The 18,111-nt window shown below is 40.3% G+C and overlaps 1 protein-coding gene across 1 annotated transcript; it reads right to left on the reverse strand.

Annotated features, from left to right (window-relative positions):
• Positions 1–3,006: 3,006 nt before the first annotated feature.
• tspy (testis specific protein Y-linked) lies at positions 3,007–16,144 on the reverse strand. The gene is made up of 8 exons (XM_041274146.1): positions 14,690–16,144; positions 12,206–12,283; positions 11,256–11,367; positions 10,191–10,351; positions 9,455–9,531; positions 8,001–8,101; positions 6,751–6,801; positions 3,007–3,862 (listed from the first exon to the last, which is right to left on the reverse strand). Exons 1-8 carry the CDS (start codon positions 15,770–15,772, stop codon positions 3,648–3,650), a joined length of 1,878 nt encoding a protein of 625 aa, XP_041130080.1. The 5' UTR covers positions 15,773–16,144; the 3' UTR covers positions 3,007–3,647.
• Positions 16,145–18,111: the final 1,967 nt, after the last annotated feature.

Raw genomic sequence — 18,111 nt, forward strand, 5'->3', positions numbered from 1 at the left:
ATCTCCCTGGCGAGACTATACTTTTCCCCATACACATTATCTGGAACACTGTTTATCCGATTGTGATTAAACCTATCGTTATTAAGCATACATTATCGGGAGTGTCAGATTGTGGGGGATATAGGCGCCCGTGTTTATCCTTACACACGCTTTCATTTTTACACATATCTTGAGAACACAATAAGTTATTCCACATCCTGTAAGTCAATCATTTTTATATACTTTATTATTAAACTAATACCTTGTTTACCTAATGTCATATAGGTCTTCAATACCCCTTACTCATTAATATATCAATTGACATTTCTTATTCTACACTATTCTAGACATACATGGTCATTAACATTCTATCATGCTAATGGCTCTAATTTTGAATTAACAGCCATGGTGGGCGATGGATGTTACTGACCTACTTGTGGTTGCCAAGGAAATGCACTCCTTATGACAACAGAGTTCATGTTGTCAGGGATGGAAATAATACTCCTGTTGCACAGCAGTTGCACCCATTCCAGGTTTTAATACAAGCTTGATTAGCCACAGTGCGTACAGGTAACAAGCACTAAACTTTCTAAACTCCTGGTAAAACCAGGAATGGATCAGACTGCTATGTAACGTGAGTCTAATTTCCAGCCCTGGTTGTACAGCATGGCCAAGCCCTAGTGCAAGTCAGTAGTTCAAGACAATATCCAACAAGGTTTACCTAAGATAATAGTCATTATCACTGCCCACCCTATTCTTCTGTTGGCCTAAACTTAGCTTGAGTGATTTTATTGAAGTCTTTAATATCTTAAAATTATCTGCCACAGTTAACCATAATTGACACTAACTGAAAGTAAGGTTTGTAAACATAGATTTCTTTAACCTTGTGCAGTACCAGAGTTAATACTTTAAGCGCAGCACAGAAACCAGGACCAGAGGACACAGTTTAAAATGAAGTGGAGACAGACTTGGGACAGAGTGAAGGAGACACTTCTTCACACAAAGTGGTGAGGGGATGGAATGGGTTACCTAGTCATGTTGTTGATGCTGAGTCACTGGGTTCCTTTAAGACCTGGCTTGACAAAGTTTCTGAGATCAATCAGCTGCTGGGAACCAGTGTAACAGCCTCCTCTCGCTTTGTTTTTATGGATTTCAATTTGGAATATGCAGATATTCCGACGCTCTAGATGCAGTGTTGTTGCTATTAATTTAGTATTACTGGGCCTAGGCAGTGCATCAGGGACATTTCATCATCCATAACTATACACTCAATAGTGCTGAATTTAGAAATACTAAAATTAGACTTAATAAATTCAATGACAAACGTGTTTCCGTGTCTTCAAAACTGAAGTCAAATTAAAAACGTAAATCTTGTGGATATCTTGTGCATATTTGAACATGGCCCTCACTTGCAGCCAGTGCTACCTCCCCTCCGTCCTCCTCTTTCACATGAACATACAATTCAATGATCAAACAATTACAGCTGAGAGGACACTAACAGCAGAAGACTGCACAATGGTGACACCTGCTGGACAAATATGTAAGTTCACGTTGAATACTTTTTTGTTGCAATACTGTAAAAGATCTTGTACTTCCGATCAAGGCTAGGTCAGGCCTAATCACTCTAGTCAAATGACAGGCTCAGTGGTTGCATTGATAAGATGAATATTTAAGGCATTTTACAGCACTTGGAGTCACCCTAGCCCAGGTTCTTAAACTTTCTGGACTGAGCCCCCCTTCCTTTTGTCTGTGTAAATTGACCCCCCAAATGCCAAAGGGTTTAGATTAATTAAATTATTTTGTTAGATGCAATTACTTTATAGAACCAGAGGGGTTAACAAATCAACAATTTCAAACACATTTAGAACCCATTACTTTTTTTATTTTTTTTTTATTTAGAAAAACCAAACCAAACCAAATGAAACAAGTTCAGGACTACATTTAATTGTAAAATCTATTAAAAGATAACAAAAGGCAGCAGCCAAAATATAGTTTTCCTTTTTTTTTTTTTTTTACTCCTTCAAATGTTTACAACAAATCAACATACGTTACAGCGTTCTCTAAATATTTACATACCCTTTGCAAAATGATACTTGGTTAAGTATGGGGAGTGGGAAACTGGGTCGGTCTTCAAACCATTGCTAAGGGTTCATTACATACAAATCCACTGTTCCCATTGTGGCAGTACCACGAGCATTCCTGCATTACAAAAATACAAGCAAAAGATTTTATTTTTACTATGCCAGTTTTTTTTGTTTTGTTTGTTTTTGTTTTTGTTTTTTTACATCTGTGATGTTTGCAATTAGTCAGAGTGGTTCCGGATTTCAGTTTTATTAAAATGCCAAGTGCCCAGAAATTGGCTTCGACTTTCTCATTTTCTAAAGCGCTATCATTTTTCAACTCTTCTGGCATAAATACTAATGAAACTTAACCCATTTTAGGACAGGCTACTTTGTCATGTATGGAGCTTTATTTATTTTTTAAACTGGGATCTATTTCCTTTTCTGTTGAACTTTGGTGATACAATAACTTACTCTAATTTTGTCAACCACAAAAGTCTAAAATGTAAATACAGCCCTTCAGATGCTTTTATGACACCAGTGAAATGTTACTGGTCTGGTTACAAGCACATCTAACTTGACTGTCCTCAAAATAGGATGCTGGGAATACATGTTGTAAATATGCCTCATTTTACACTGCTAAGACTGAAAACGTTCAAACTGGATGCATATCGATTTGGCATGTATTAAATTATGTAAAATATAGCTTGTTTTCTGATTTTTATCCAAGAATTTCTATTTCATACTTAATGGGTTAAATTCAATGGCAAACGTTTCGACAAAAGTATTTTTCAGTGTCTTCCGAAGACACTGAAATACTTTGTCACTAACGTTTCTATTAGTATTGCTAATGTCAGCGCTCGAGGACGTTTAATAGTTATGCAGGACTTAAGAGGTGATTTTAGCACACAGCTAATTACAAAAAAGCTACCAGGGAAAGGGAATGAAATGACAGCAAACATCAATATTTCTATTTGAAATAATTTACTCTTCAACAAGTTTGTATGTTGTTACTCATTTGAAACTGTACAGCTCAAACAAACGTTTCAATGACGCAAGAAGAAATAACCACAAATCTTTTTTTTTTTTTTTTCTTTTAAATTCTTAACTGGCTTTCATCTTAGTGCGGTTTAACAGGAAACTACCAGCCAAATAATTTAGGAGACAAAACTTTGATCATACCAGATTATGACTGCTAGAGCTTTCAACAGTGTAACATTAATAAGTGATCTCTTAACTGTTCTCTTTTTTAACCATGATGCAAGTTAACAAATACACAAAGTGGTACAGGCAGCTAGCAACAGTGTTTTGAGTCAAGGGACTAGGAGGGTTAGTGTGGGCTACTCTCAGTGTTAGAGACTGTAAGAAAAGCAGTACAGCCTAGTAGTCAGACCTGAACACTTGTATAAACTGCAATACATATTCACATGAGGTGACATGCTTTGAGAAATAAGTAATTAAAACAGCTGGGTTTTGAAGTGTGTCTTCAGGAGGTCGATGAATTTTCTTTAACCCTGATTTAGAAAGTTTTTTCTTTTTGTTTAAAAAATATATATTTATATACTGGTAAGAAAAACAAAAAAAGGCTTTGCAGCTTTATTCATTTCTTTAACTGTCTTCATCTCCGTCCACCTCAATGTCCTCTTGGTCTTCTTCGTATTGACCTTTCATCTCTGCCTCTTGACCTTTGCCCCCCAGGCTCTCGTCAAGCTCCTCTACGTCCACTTCCTCCTCGTCCTGCTCATCCGAGACCCCCTCATCATCATCATCATCATCCTCATCACTTTCCTCCTTCTCCTCTCCGCTCCTGCTCTCCTCCGATCCTGTGCACGAGAAGGGGAGGGAAACAGTTAATTGCTGAAAATAGAGCAGTGGTTTTATTCTTGCAGCTCGATTGCCAATCGAAAATTTGTTGACAACACGAGTTGTCAATTACTGACAAACAAGGTCCATTTGAGTTGCCAAGAGAAAATTGCTTGTTGATGTTCCATTGCCTTCTATACTCTCCAGAGTGTTGTGTGAAGGAAACTAGGATGCCTTTTCTTAACCCTTTAAGGACCAGAATTGACTTACAGGGCCACCGTACTGTGCAGAACAGGCTTGAAACACATATCACTGGATAGGTGAGGGACTAACGTTCACGTCATGATAATTTTTTTTTTTTCCCCCGTGTGATGTCACTGAGAGGGGCATTTAGTGTCGGGGGGGGGGGGGGGGGGGGGGGGGGGGGAGTTTACAAAAGCACAAACAAAACTTGTTTAGAGTGAATAAAAAAGGGGAAACACTAAATCTCATGTATTTGACTTAGTTATATAAGAACATGTATTCCGTCTCATGTGTTTTAATATATGTTTTTAGAATATGTATAAATATCAAGAAACAAGGGGATATAAGCATCTACTATTTCAATCAGGTTTTTTTCTTTCCTCATTGCTGATAATTAAATTAATAACTATAATTCTATTTATAAATATTTATTTTGCAAAAGTAAATAGAGAGCAGTGTCCCTTATTGCTTGAGACAGGTATTAAATCACTCAGGTGAAACAATGTCTTGTTTGCCCAACCAAGAATAGTTTTCAACAGAACTTTCAGGAAGTACTGTAAGGTCTCTCGGGTCATAGAATAGCGCATTTTTATACATGTGCCTCTAAGCAGAATAGAATGAGAGAGAGAGAGAGAGAGAGAGAGAGAGAGAGAGAGAGAGAGAGAGAGAGAGAGAGAGAGAGAGAGAGACCAGTCAAAAGTTTGAGTAGACCTGCTTGAAACCAGGTTTTTTTTCATAATTGACAATGTTTTACGTTATACACGTTTCTGTAAATACTTGAAAATGAAAACACGTTACAATATACAAAACAAAACATAAGAAGTATCAAAGCAATGTTCAAGAAAATTGAAAATTGTCTATAAATCTTGGATTCCTCAAAATAGCCACCCTTTGCCTTAATAACAGCCTCACAAACATGAGGCATTCGGTTAACAAGTTTCAGCAGGATGTCTTCCCAGCTCCATAAGACCGACTTCCACTCCTCAAACGTTCAGTTTCTGTGTTTTTTGGCCCAGGCAAATCTCTTCCTCTTCCTCTTATTCTAGTTTCTTTGCAGCAATTCTTCCAGTTAGGCCAGCTTCACGCAATCTCCTCTGAACAGTCGATGTTGAAACATCTGTACTTCTAGTAGCATTTAGCTGAGCTTGTATTTCAAGGGCAGTTAATCGCCGGTTTTGCAGACTTGTGACTCAAATGAACTTGTTCTCTGATTCTGAGGTCACCCTTGGCCTGCCTGACCTTGTTCGGTCCTCATGAGTGCCAGTTTCTTCAAATCGCTTGATGGTCTTGACCACAGCAGTTACAGACACTTGCAGTTCTAGCGATTTGTCTTAAGGATTGACCTTCATTAATTACAGACTTTATTCTCTTTATTCTTTGCTTAACTGAGCGTATTTTGCCATTTTCTGCTCCCTTACATTCAAGAATGACAAACTTGTTCCTATGCTACCTATATTTATAACAATCATGGACCCTCAACTGTTAACAATAATTGGTGACAAAAGGTTAATTAGGTAACATGCTAGTTAACTCGGAGAACATCTCAAAGACACTTTTATACTTAGGCCAGTGTTCCAACACTGTGTTATACACATTTCAGACTTTTAACTGACTTGGGCTTCAGACTGAAATCCCCTTGCTTTGGGTGACCATTTCATTGAAATTTAAAAATATAATTTTTTAATGCAATTCACTTATGATTATCAGCTTATATAAGTACACATATCATATAATGAAATATTAAGTGTTTATAGACAAGTTTATACAGTTAAAAGCACAGATAATCATGAAAACCCTGGTTTCAAGCGGGTGTACTCAAACTTTTGACTGGTACTGATTTTACACATTATATATATATATATATATATATATATATATATATATATATATATATAAATAAATGTATTTATATTTATTTGTATAGTGTTAAAAAAAAGCAGAAAGTTTATATGGTTTCTGAAGTATTTTATAATGTTCTCCAGTGTGTTCTGAAGAAAAGGACACAATTTTCAAGATCCTACTGTAAAATAATTGATTTTGATTGAATCTATATAGGAAGAGTCAACAGCCAAAAAACAGCTGGTCCTGAGGGACCATTGAAAAATGCTTGGTCATGAACTACTATTGCAGGAAGGCACATGATTTCAAAGTCTATAAAAAAAAAAAAAAGTGTCATCATTTTCTTACAGCCTTTTATAACACAGGGGATTCACCCTGTATTGCATCAGCCACCTATCTGTGGTTATTATTAATTCTATTAAGCCATTTAGCAGACGCTTTTATCCAAAGTGACTTACAGAGAGGAGGGGTTGAACTGTGCATTAACGACTGCTGCTGCAGAATCATTTACTTTAGGACCTTGTTTGTTTTACGCCTCATCCGAAGGACGGAGCACAAGGAGGTTAAGTGACTTGCTCAGGGTCACACACAGTGAGTCAGTGGCTGGGACTGAACTGGGAACCTCCTGGTAACAAGCTCCTTTCTTGAACCACTCGAGACCCCCCCCCACGAGCCTCCTAAAAACAGGTAGTTTATGCAATCTGTACAGCACCCCTGGTGCTGTAAAATAGCTTATCTCAGAGGGGGTGAAGTTTGATCAAACCGAGCCCTAGTAAGATTTACACTGTGCTTTGGAAGGCTAGCTTTCTGCAAATGTGAGACTCACCATCAATGACAACCTCTCTCTCTGCCTGTGTCTCCTCCTCAGAACTCTCCCCTGTTGAGAAAGGAGTAAAGACTCGGTTTAATCTCCTGACTGCACACTCTCATGCTAGGAATGTTTTCTATACATTATTAGGGGAGTTAGAGTCACTGTGTATCAATGAATCCTGATACTTTCTATTATATGCTATGTCATATCGTAAGAGGTATGTCTCATTTGTATTGTGACAAGATCAAAAGCACATCATACCTTATTGGAGATCACCAAATAGTTAAATGAAGAATAAGTGTGTTCCACAATAGGTTTGAATACATACTCTCCCTAATTCATTAAACAATCTTATATAGGATCTTTTTATGCATCATGTACATCACGATATATAAACTAATGTGACATTAGTGTATCACTTGTACCCCTAATAATTAGCACACAGAGAACAACAGTATCATTATTAAATCATCAGTTTTAGTGAAGGATTTTCTTTTCAGTACTACGGCAATACAGAAACACACACGTGAATCTGTTCATTTTCTATTGGCTTCACTGTATAGCACACATCTTATACTTGTGGTCTCTTGGAAACTACTTGTTGCAACTTAAACATTTTAAACAGAAGAAAGAAATAAGTTGAAACAGTGAAAATTATCAAGTCAAATATATACAACTCTGGCCAAAAGTTTTGTATGACCCTATAGAATTAACACATTTTGTAAAGTAAATTGAACTAAATCTGCCGAATAAATTTAGTTAGCATATTAAATTACACACCGTGCTGTAGTTTTCCATATACTTAAGCAAAAAATGACAAATTGATAAAATGTGGCATTTCGAAATCTAACATGAAATACTGTACTACTATTATGGCTTCCGGTTCACTTTTGCAATATCATTTTGCAGTTTCTTTTGTTTATGTCTCAATCCTAAAATTCTAGGAGATGCAAAACTGTTGGCCTTTGCTGTTGAACACGTACGTATCTGTAATCAAATCAGGATTCCAGTTCTGTTTCTAAAAACAAAGACGACAAAAAATGCCAAGAAAACACTCCAGTACTGTGCTGCTGATTATTATTATTATTACTATTATTATTATTATTATTATTATTATTACTATTACTATTATTACTATTTTTTTTTAAACACAATTTAGTTGTAAAATAACAGCACAATTTAAAGTTGATACACCGTGGCACAGTACGGATCAGAACGTTCTATTTACTATGGCAGCGAAAGGGTTAAGTGCGTGTGGGACTGACCTTCCTCGCTGCCCTCTTCTTTCGATTCATCTTCAGCAGGCACTTCTTCATCCGAGTCAGAGATCACCACACACTCATCCCTGCTTCCGTTGCCCACTTGCCTGCCACCAACAACAGACACAGCAGCGATCAGAGACTGGAGCGGTGTACTTTACAAAATTCATTCAGCCGGTTTACGCGCAACGGCAACATCGAGAAAAAACTCCAAGACGAGTCCCAGAGACACAGAGACGCCCGACACATCAAGCAGCAAATGAGATATCTTGTTCTATGGACTGCTCCACTACAAACCTTATTTTTGTTTGTTTCTTTGCTGCTCTTGCTTAGACACTGGTTGCGATATTACATCAAGCACCGACATAATTTCCCCATGGTTTGTGTAATATGCTCAGGCAATTAATACATTCTCATATTTTTACAGAAAAATTCCTCTAATTTGGCCAACTCAAGCATGTGTAAACACTGATTGATTTACACCAAGATAACACAAGACATTACATCCTTTAGATGCATAAGCAAGATGATCTGACACAGAAGGCATTACCAGGCATTACAGAACGCTTGGGTCAGGCAATAGGAGTCAACCCAGCAATGTACTACAGTCTAAATGCAATTACAACCAAACTGTCCATAATGCCTGGGTCTTATTATATATATTTTTATACTTCAATAATTTTATCCACAATGAATTATCATTTTTATTTATTTGAACTGTATTTTTTTTTTTAAAATGTATCCCTCCACATAACTCTAAAATGAACGTTCTAGAAAATATAATCGTCCGTTATAACAATGTTGCCTGTGAGCTCTCTATAATAGTAGTGTACAAAATAGCAGTTTATTATTTTAATTTTTTTCATGAATTTGCCATTATGTGCAGATTTTATTTATTCCCAATGGCCTTCAAGTACACCAAATATTTTGATTGCTCGCACTGGTTGGATCACTCGCTTTTTGTGTTCGATTCGAATTAAAAACAAGGAGTTCCATTTTTTATTTTTACATTATCAATGAAACAGAATCATCGTCTCATTCAAGTCACGGGAGAGAAAAAACAAAAGTGGTCAAACCCCCCCCCACCCCACAAGAGAGCTTAATTAAGAAACAGAGTCAGCTCTAAACTTTAAAAGCAACATCAAGTGATCACAAATCAGGGGTGCAAGGCAGGACGGGATGCCAGTCCATCGCAGGGCACCACACGTGCACACACAGGGCAATTTAGATTGACCAATCAACCTGAACAGCATGTCTTTGGACTGTGGGAGGAAACCCACGCGAACATGGGGAGAACATGCAAACTCCACACAGACAGACCCCTAGGCCGGAACTGAACCTCAGACCCTGGAGCTGCGAGGCAGCAGCGCTAACTACCACACCACTGTGCCGCCAGTGATCAAAAATAAAACCTGAAGACAAAGAGCCTTAACAATTCTGTACGAGAAGCTGGAACCTACCGTCCATTCTCTGTGCCCTGGCTCAGTGGAAGCAGGTAGTACCGCAGCGGATTTTTCCACAGGTCATCCTTCAGAAGCTGTAGTGAAAACAGAGTGATGATATCGTGATGATGGCCCGCTGCCTTTGACCTTTTGTTCTGGGTCAGTACTTCCCTCCCCAATTACTGCAGAGCAGTTTGTTTCTGTTTCAGATGAAGAGGAACCTGCCATTTCAGCGCAAAGCAACCAGATTTTACTTAGCTCAGATTTTTTTTTATGTCAGGCATCTTTAAGTGTTGCAATAGGTTGGGCTTTTTATTATCATTTTTTATTTAACTAGCAACGATCCACTGACAAACTGTGGCTAGTTTACAGAGACTAGGGGGGGTGAACTACACATCATTGCTGCTGCTGCTGCTGCTGCCGAGTCACTTCCAATAGCAACTTCCTCAGGGTCACACAAAGTGAGTCAGTGGCTGTGCCGTGATTTGAATCTCCTGTTATCAAGTCCTTTTCTTTAACCAGTAAACTACCAAGCCTGTTTGTGTTTTTAATTTTTTAACTTAACTTATCCTAACACGTTGTATCCTACTTCATATTGTACTTAGTAGTATTTGCAATTCCTGCAAGCTTGCACTGTAACACCTGTAAGTCTCCTTAGACAAAGGCATCTGCCAAATAAATAATAATAATAATAACGCATGACAAAGCCCTGCAGTCTAACGGACTGGAACATGCAGTGAGGAGGGAGCTGTACCTCCGCTATCTCGTCGGTGGTAGGGCTGCTGTGGTCGGTGAACCAGCTGAAAAAGCTCTGGTACACTCGCAGGCTCCCCGGCCCCTTCACCATCCCACTGTGAGCAGCCAGGTTCCTGCCTCGCAGCCAGCAGATGGGGTTCGAGAACGAGATGGAGGCTCCTGAAAGACAGAGTACTGTCAGCACACACACCAAAGCTAGAAATACTGCAAGACTCCCATTGCATAGCACTTCGGCGTTTTGCAAGACACATCTGAGCTTGTATAAACGTGGCTAATAAAGCTTGTATTACATGGAATGGGCGTACAGTACAGTCTAAATGTAATCACAAAGTAATTCCAGTAGTGGTGAAATGAAGTTTCAGTTCAGTGCATGGCTGACAATGACTCCCATTGCAGAGCAGTTTGATCATTTCCTGATTTACTAGGAATGTGAGAAGACACACTGAGCTTGTTACACCTACAAACACTGTGGTTAATCAAGCTTGTGTTAAAACCTGGAATGGGTGAAAGTGCCATGCAATAGGATTCTTACTTCCATCCCTACCACACACACATATGGAATAGTCCAATGGAACAGAGAGCAATGGATAACAAACAAGGGTTTTCCTTAGACACCATGGAGTCTGTTCAAAACACTGGAGACCCTTATGTGCTGATATGTCTGTCTGTCTCTCACACTCTTCTTGGTGAACATGACAGCTGCCTTGATTTAGCACCAATCTTAATTAAAACATTTAATCAGACTCCCAGCTTCCTATATTTTTCCATTTGATTCGATAAACTCTTGGTTTCATGCAAATATTTTGAAGGTTTCACTAAAATTTAAAAAGCAGTTTTGCTAAAGTGTGACATGCAGATCGCCATATGTACCAAAAGACACCCCCACATACAGTATGCCCAGAATCTGACAGTCTCAATAGTTAAATAATGTTAATACCAAAGATTTTGATAAGCGGATTTCCAGATATATGGGGGGGGGGGGGTGAAATGTGACACACATACAGACAACCAATTCCAGTACATCCCTGTCAAACAAAACAGACAAGCCCACAGCACCCCCTACCATTGGTCCTGAGATGGAACTCCTTGACCAGGACTTCATTATGAAAGTAGGGGTTCCTACTGAAGCGAAAGCAGATCCGGTAGCCCAGCCGTGCGCCCTTAAAATGCTCTACCTGCAAGAAGAATGAAAAAGCTGCACTAAAAAGACAACACACTTTACAACATGTTAATTTTATGGTTTTGTTGGTAAGCACCAACATCTCTGAAGACACTTCAATTATTCGATTTTTAATTCTTTCAGTGCCTAATTATTTTAGCCTGATTTTCTGTCCAATTATTATTGTGTCTCCCCCTCCCCATAGCAATTCCCTGCACAGTTGGTCAGGAGAACTGAAGGCTCAGTGGGTGTCTTCTGATCCCACGACTGAGCCAGCTTCCTCTTCTGCACTCAGGAACTCGAGAGTGGATGTCAGCGAGCTACCAGCCCCTGGAGGACAAGCCCTGTCCGCTCTGAGCTCACTGGGCCCCTGGCCGGCAAGGTTCGCTGTAGCACGATGAGGAGAAACAGTCCCGGACGGTTTTGTCTCCCTAACCCGCAGGAGCACCAGAGCCAATGCGACGCTCCCTTCAGAATCCCCAGCCAAGACCGGCGATGTCGCACAGCCTGGAACCAGTGCTCTCCTGACTGTATGACTCACCCTGCACACCAAGTGGCCATGCTGTATTAAAACACCCAATAGCGCTGAATTTAAAAATACAAAAAAGTAACTTAAATTTAACAAAAACATTTTTGAATCTATTTCAGTCACTGAATTAAAGTTTATTTTAGCATTTCATTAAAAACTAATTTACAAAAAACTACAGAGATTGGTTGAAACACAAAAAGGCCAGGCTGTTGAGAAGTGTTCACTGTGTACTAATGAATCATGATACTTTCTTTGAACGGCGTAGTGCATCGTTCCACCCCTAGTAGGGTGACGCTCAGTTCAGATAAAGAGGGCACCATCTTACCTCCAGGTTTGTCATGAAGCTCAGAGCGTCTTCATCGTGCTCATCGATGTGGGCTGAGATCTGAGGGTGGTTCAGGAACTGCAGAGCTTCAGTCAAGGATTCAACGAGAGAGCAACACAACCAACACACTTCATTCTCAGTGCTGTCCGATTTGTACTGGAAAAAACTGACACGCTTTATAAAACCTACACGTTATTTTTAGTTTATTGATTTTGCTTTAAATCTGGCTAAACAAAAAACTGGTAATCAACGACTTCATAGATATCTCCTTTCACTTGTAACTTTTCTTAAAGAGCAACTAGCGAGGCTCTAAAAAACATAGCGTTACAGTCCCCACGTGTTGCCACAACTGTTTAAATAATGTACCTGTCATTTTTCTTTTCATCCTCTTTTCAAAATATCCGCTCTAGAGCACCAGGGGTTTGAGATCTGTCCTTTAATCACTGCAGGAAGAAATAAAAAAAAAAACACAGCAAGTGCTCTGGCATTGCTGTTCCGTACCACATCATGGATCGTTATTGCTGCATTACCTGTTTGACAATGTGGGCAATAATCTCTACACTGTCAGTGCACTAGAGCGGACATTTTGAAAAGAGCTTTGAAACAGACTTTAAAGTTATAAGTGTAAAAAGACTGGGGCTAGGAAATTCACTGCACGGATCTGTCCTCCATAACATATCCAGCCTTTTAAGGACCCTCTATTCAACGAAACGCATTTGGCAGAAGGAACAGCATTGTGTTTTTCAGATGTTATGGAAAGCAAGACAAATCAGATGATGCATAGCACTGGTTTTAACTCTGGCCTCAATTCAAATGTTAGATTTAAGCTTGCATTTTTTTCTAATGCACATTAGACAGCTCTTAAGCTGAGGGAACATGCAGCCACTTTTTCAGGAACAGCAGCTTGAAACCTGGGTCCAGGTGACCTAGTTTAAGGTTGCTGTATCAACCTCAACCCCCCCCCCCCCCCCCCCCCCCGTCCCGTCTCCCATGGTGTGCTGTGCAGTAACTTGAAACCTAGTCTCCTGAAACCAAGTTCCGAGTCAAAGTGTCTTCGTTAAGCTTTTAACTGAGACTTTAAAGTGTGTGGATAAATCGATTGCTGCAGATGTTAACCACAAGACTGCAATACAAATAGAAAATAGAAGACACTCAAATCTGAATATTTTGGAGGTAACAGATGGCCAGGGTTGAAAAACACTGCTGTGCATGAATCGTTTATGCAAATTCCACAAGTTTCATAATTCAGACTCATGGCGTGCTTGTGTCCATTGCATTGCGAGAGACTGAGAAGGTCTGGTGTCTCCCCCCCCCCAAAATTCAAATTCCTTTTTAATCAATTCCGGTTTCAATTCCTTCAAAGGGTTATTTTGAAGAAATTGAAATCACTTATGAGAATGAGCATTGGAAATTGATTTAAAAATGAAATTGGAATGGCCCCCCAATCCTGAGTGAGCTGCTACAGACATTTTATGCAGACTTGTACAACTATGGGACCCCTGCTTTGGGCAAATCACAATGTATTCCCAATTGCTGCCAGCTCTTAAAGCTGCAGTTCAAGTTACTTACAAAATGTTATAGGCAACTTAATCTCCCACAGAGCTGAGAACAATTAAAAAAAGGCCCAATTAAGCAAAAGATTAATTCAATTAAAAGTAATCAAGAACTCAGTTGGAAACAGAAGACACTGGGGTCCCGAGGACCCCATTCACCCCCACTTAATATCACTTTCAACTGGAAATGTATGACCAACTGTATTTTGGCTCAATCAATCTACCTTATTCTAGCAAGCCTTGCGATCACATGATCATTGCAGCTACATCGCCTAACTCTTTGGGAAGTAAGACGCAATGAGTTTGTTTAAAATAAATAAAAAATAAAGTTCTTGCCATGGTTTTGCGGGATCTGTACACTCACGATTCAGTCTGACTACGGGTCAAAAAAACTGTTTCAATTCTGAGCTTTCAACAGTAACAGCTTGTTTATGAAACTGCGTCATCAAGTACATAGCCTACTGTACTGTTAAAATAACGTGTTTTTTTTTCTTTTGTTTCATTTACTGCACGAATATATATCACCGTTGGACTGTTTGGATTGCGCATACTGCTTGTAAGTAGGCCTACTAAAACTTTTTTTTTTCTTCAAATGTATTAAAAATGCATTGCACAGTGCGATGATAAAACAGTCAGTAAATAACTGCAACTTGTACACATACTGTCCTGTTTATACTGTTAAGGCAGATGCATTGAAATATTAATATTTGGCTTAATACAGTACATGGATTGGAACTAAATAAGTGTACAGTATATTCATGCCATACGTGTTAGAATTTTGCACAAGGCAGACTGAAAGAAAGTGTTATTGAAGTTGTTTGGGGCTTCTAATTACGGTAGCATAACGCATTTAATTTTACTACGTTGCTGGCTAACTTCTGATCGTGTTTGACAGCTGCTGCTCTCAGTGGCTCTGGTAATAAAAGGATACAGCGGTGACCCAGAACCCGGGGATGCCCTGGATGACCGCGTTCCTCTTCTCTACGTGCGGCCGCCTCATTTGGTTAAACTTCAGCTCCATGCGGCGGTAGAGGCGTGCGGCGCGCTTTTCAATCTCCTCCAGCTCGCCCTGGATCTGTGCCAGCGTTTCCAGGGAACGCCTGGTCTCCGGGGCAACCCGGGTCTCCACGGAAACGATAGCGCACTCCGCATCCTCTGCGTTCTCCGAGGAGGAGGAGGAGGAGGAGGAGGATGAGGCAGCAGGGGACGAAGAGCCCGTTTCTACCTCCGCTTCATCGTCCTCCACGCTGGTGTACACCGCCTCTGCCCTCTCGCTGTCCACAACCCTGCCCGTTTTACTGGGCTTGCCTGCTTCTGAGGTGGACCCAGTTCCTGTTTTATCCGGGCTGGTGTCCGACTGTTTTGGGGTCCGGCTACCTTCATCGCTATCCGAGTCTGTGTGTTGTGAGGTGCCTTCTGTCATACAGTCCTCTGGTGTTTTATTTGTTTTACTGCTTTTATCAGGCTTTCGTTTGGTTTTGGCCTTCTGTGGGACACTGACAAAAAAGCGGCCTTGGTCCCCACTACCTCCTCCTCCTCCTCCTCCTCCTCCTCCTCCTCCCCCCCGTGTCAAGCTAGCCAACGCTTCCGCCGCAGCCATTGCTGCCCAGTCCGAGTCCTGCTGCTCTGCCTCTTTAAGACGCGCGCTCCCTGCCGCGGCTTCTGTTTTGCCTCCCAAAACAGGCGGCGCGTCCCCGACAGGCGCAGCGCTCGAGCTGCCATCCGCGTCCTCGGCTGCCGGGGACGCGCTGTCGCACTCCCGCGCCTTTTCCTGATCCGTTTCAGCAGCAAATGCGGACAATTCAACAGAGGCCTCCCCGTCGTTCGGCCTCTTCGCAGCACTTTGTTTCAGCTTTTTCGATTCTCCGTTCCGAGGAGGAGAAAGGAGCGCCTCGCTCTCTGTCTTATCCACTTTCGCCTTTTTCGCCGCCGGCGCAGCGCGCTCCGGACTCGGGGGCGCGCGTTGCAGTTTGGGTTTCGACGAAGAGTCTCCGTTCTCCGAGCAGTCGCTCATTTTCTTTCCCTGACGTTAAATTAAATTGAAAAAAAAAAAAAAAAAAACGGAACCCCCCGCCCCCCCAGTCAATATAAGCCGTCTAACTTCTGTTTAAACAAAACAACGTGTACCCAGTCCTCTAACTGCCTTACACATACCGGTGATAAAACGACTGCCTGCGGCAAAAACTTCCCTCCTCTCTTGTTTTGTTTTTCATTCTCCGCTGCTTTTAGTTTTAGTTCCCTCAGCGTCGCTCTTGCTAGCTTAACAGGGCACCCGTCCAGCTGATTGGCTCTCGGCCGCCGCGCCGAAACCCGCCCGCCTATCAGAGAGGGATTTTTTCGTCCTCGTGGTTTGTTTACACTCTTAGTGCTTTCCGATTGGCCGGACGAACGCAAACGCTAGACCAATCAGAACCCCCCGTGTACCCCCTAGTACCGCCCCTGGCCAGTAGGCCGAGGGAATGTGACGTAGTTTTGTTTTTGCAAAGTTTTTTTTTGTATTGTGTGCGGGCCTGCTTGCGTCAGCCGAGTAGACTAAACTGCATGTTCAGAATAAAAGAATCAACAATAATAATATTTTATCATTTATATAAACACGTCACCTCACAAACGCATATCGAGTTTTTTTTTTGTTGTTGTTGTTAAAAAAAGCAAACAAGCTTGTTGCGAACAGTGTGTCACAAAAACGGCTCTTTTTCTGTGATTAAAAAAAAAAAAAAAGACTACTGTGTTTTTCACTTTATACCTTTTGAATAACAAATGCCTAAATAAATTATAAACACATATTGAGCACATACATTAGCATCGCTTTTTAAATTTGAAAAACGTTTTTTATTGCATATTAAATAAACCATGCAACTTATTTTTCTGGAGTAAACCGATTTGGTACTCTGTTAACGTTTTTTTTTTTTTTTTTTTTTTAATTAAAATATTTTTTGTTTGTTTTCTATTTTATTTTTTAAGTATTTCGTCAAGCACGACAAAAAAATGTACTCGTAAAACGTGCTGTGCGTACTACACTCGAACGTAGTAAGAGAACTAGCTGTTCGTCGTATTAATAATATAAAAAGCGCATTTACCGCCTAAGCAAACACAGTAGCTAATGTATACACTGAAACGAAATGGCGTTGCACTAAAGATATTTCAGCTTGCAAAACAATACAAAAAAAAAAAAAAAAAAAAAACTCTTGTACTTCTATAATCTGCAAAAGTCTCAAATGTGCTTTTTTTGAAAGAAACTTGTTTATCAAAATTCTACTTTCATTTTAAAACATATCTGGTACTTCACTAAATCCTGTTTCCATGCCTTTGAAATCTGCTGCGCTTGCACTTCCTGTATCATTTCACCAGAGCAGTTTTTTCTGCCTCAAAGCATGTTACTGGCTGAGAGGTTGTCACTCAACAGGGTGAGCAACCGATTGGTTAAGGACAGGAAAGTGTAACACCATCTGAAAGCAATACTTGCCAACAGAGTTCTTCAACCTAGTGTACCATACATCATGTTTTAAAATAGGTTCATCATAATCGCTTTATGTAAAAAGGAAAGTGTGACACAGGGCACTCTAAATCATAATCCGCTGAATAAGTGTTGCTAAAGAAGGTCCATTTCAAGTTTTTTTTAGATGTACTATCAGGGGAACATTTTTTATAGTGGGGGTGCTGAAAGCCATTGAACAAAACTGTAACCCCTGTATATGATGGAAGCCATGCAAAGACAAGGGGTGCTGCCAGCACCCCTAGTTCCAGCGCCCTTGTGTACTATAGAAATAAAACAATATAAAGCCTCATCTGCACTGAGGGCCAAGAAAAACATGACTGTCCTTGGAAGGCTCATGGCTCAAAAAGTCACTGGGGGATTGTGGGATATTATTGTGCTGTGTTTTAAAGAAACCTATGACAAAATATATATATTCTATATATATAGATCTTTTTTCAGCCATTGCAGTTGTGAGAACAGCTTGAAATGTGCAGCTGTGTTCTCCTGTTGGCTTCTTATCCAGCACACGCTTCCCTGCTATATGATGACAGAATTTATTTGTGGCCAGGTCTGGTCACATTGGGTACAATACAGCAAACCAGGCCAGCCAGGGCCAATGTGGCAAGCAGGGGAAACCCCCTTTTTTTGGGCCGGGGCTGGCCGTAGAGATGGGGTATAAATGTGACATTCATAAACACAGACAGCATTGGGTTACCCCCAGCTTCTAATACTCTCAATAACTGGTTCTAAAGAAGGTTCGGATCAAGGTTCATCACAATCGGACAAGAGGTTAACTAGATGCAGCTGGGGCCAAAAGTTTTGCATCGCCCAGAATTTTAGGATTGAAACGATGAAAAATAAATAAATAAACTATTGAA

This window comes from Polyodon spathula, chromosome 16 (assembly GCF_017654505.1).
Source record: "Polyodon spathula isolate WHYD16114869_AA chromosome 16, ASM1765450v1, whole genome shotgun sequence".
Classification (NCBI taxonomy): Eukaryota; Metazoa; Chordata; class Actinopteri; order Acipenseriformes; family Polyodontidae; genus Polyodon; species Polyodon spathula.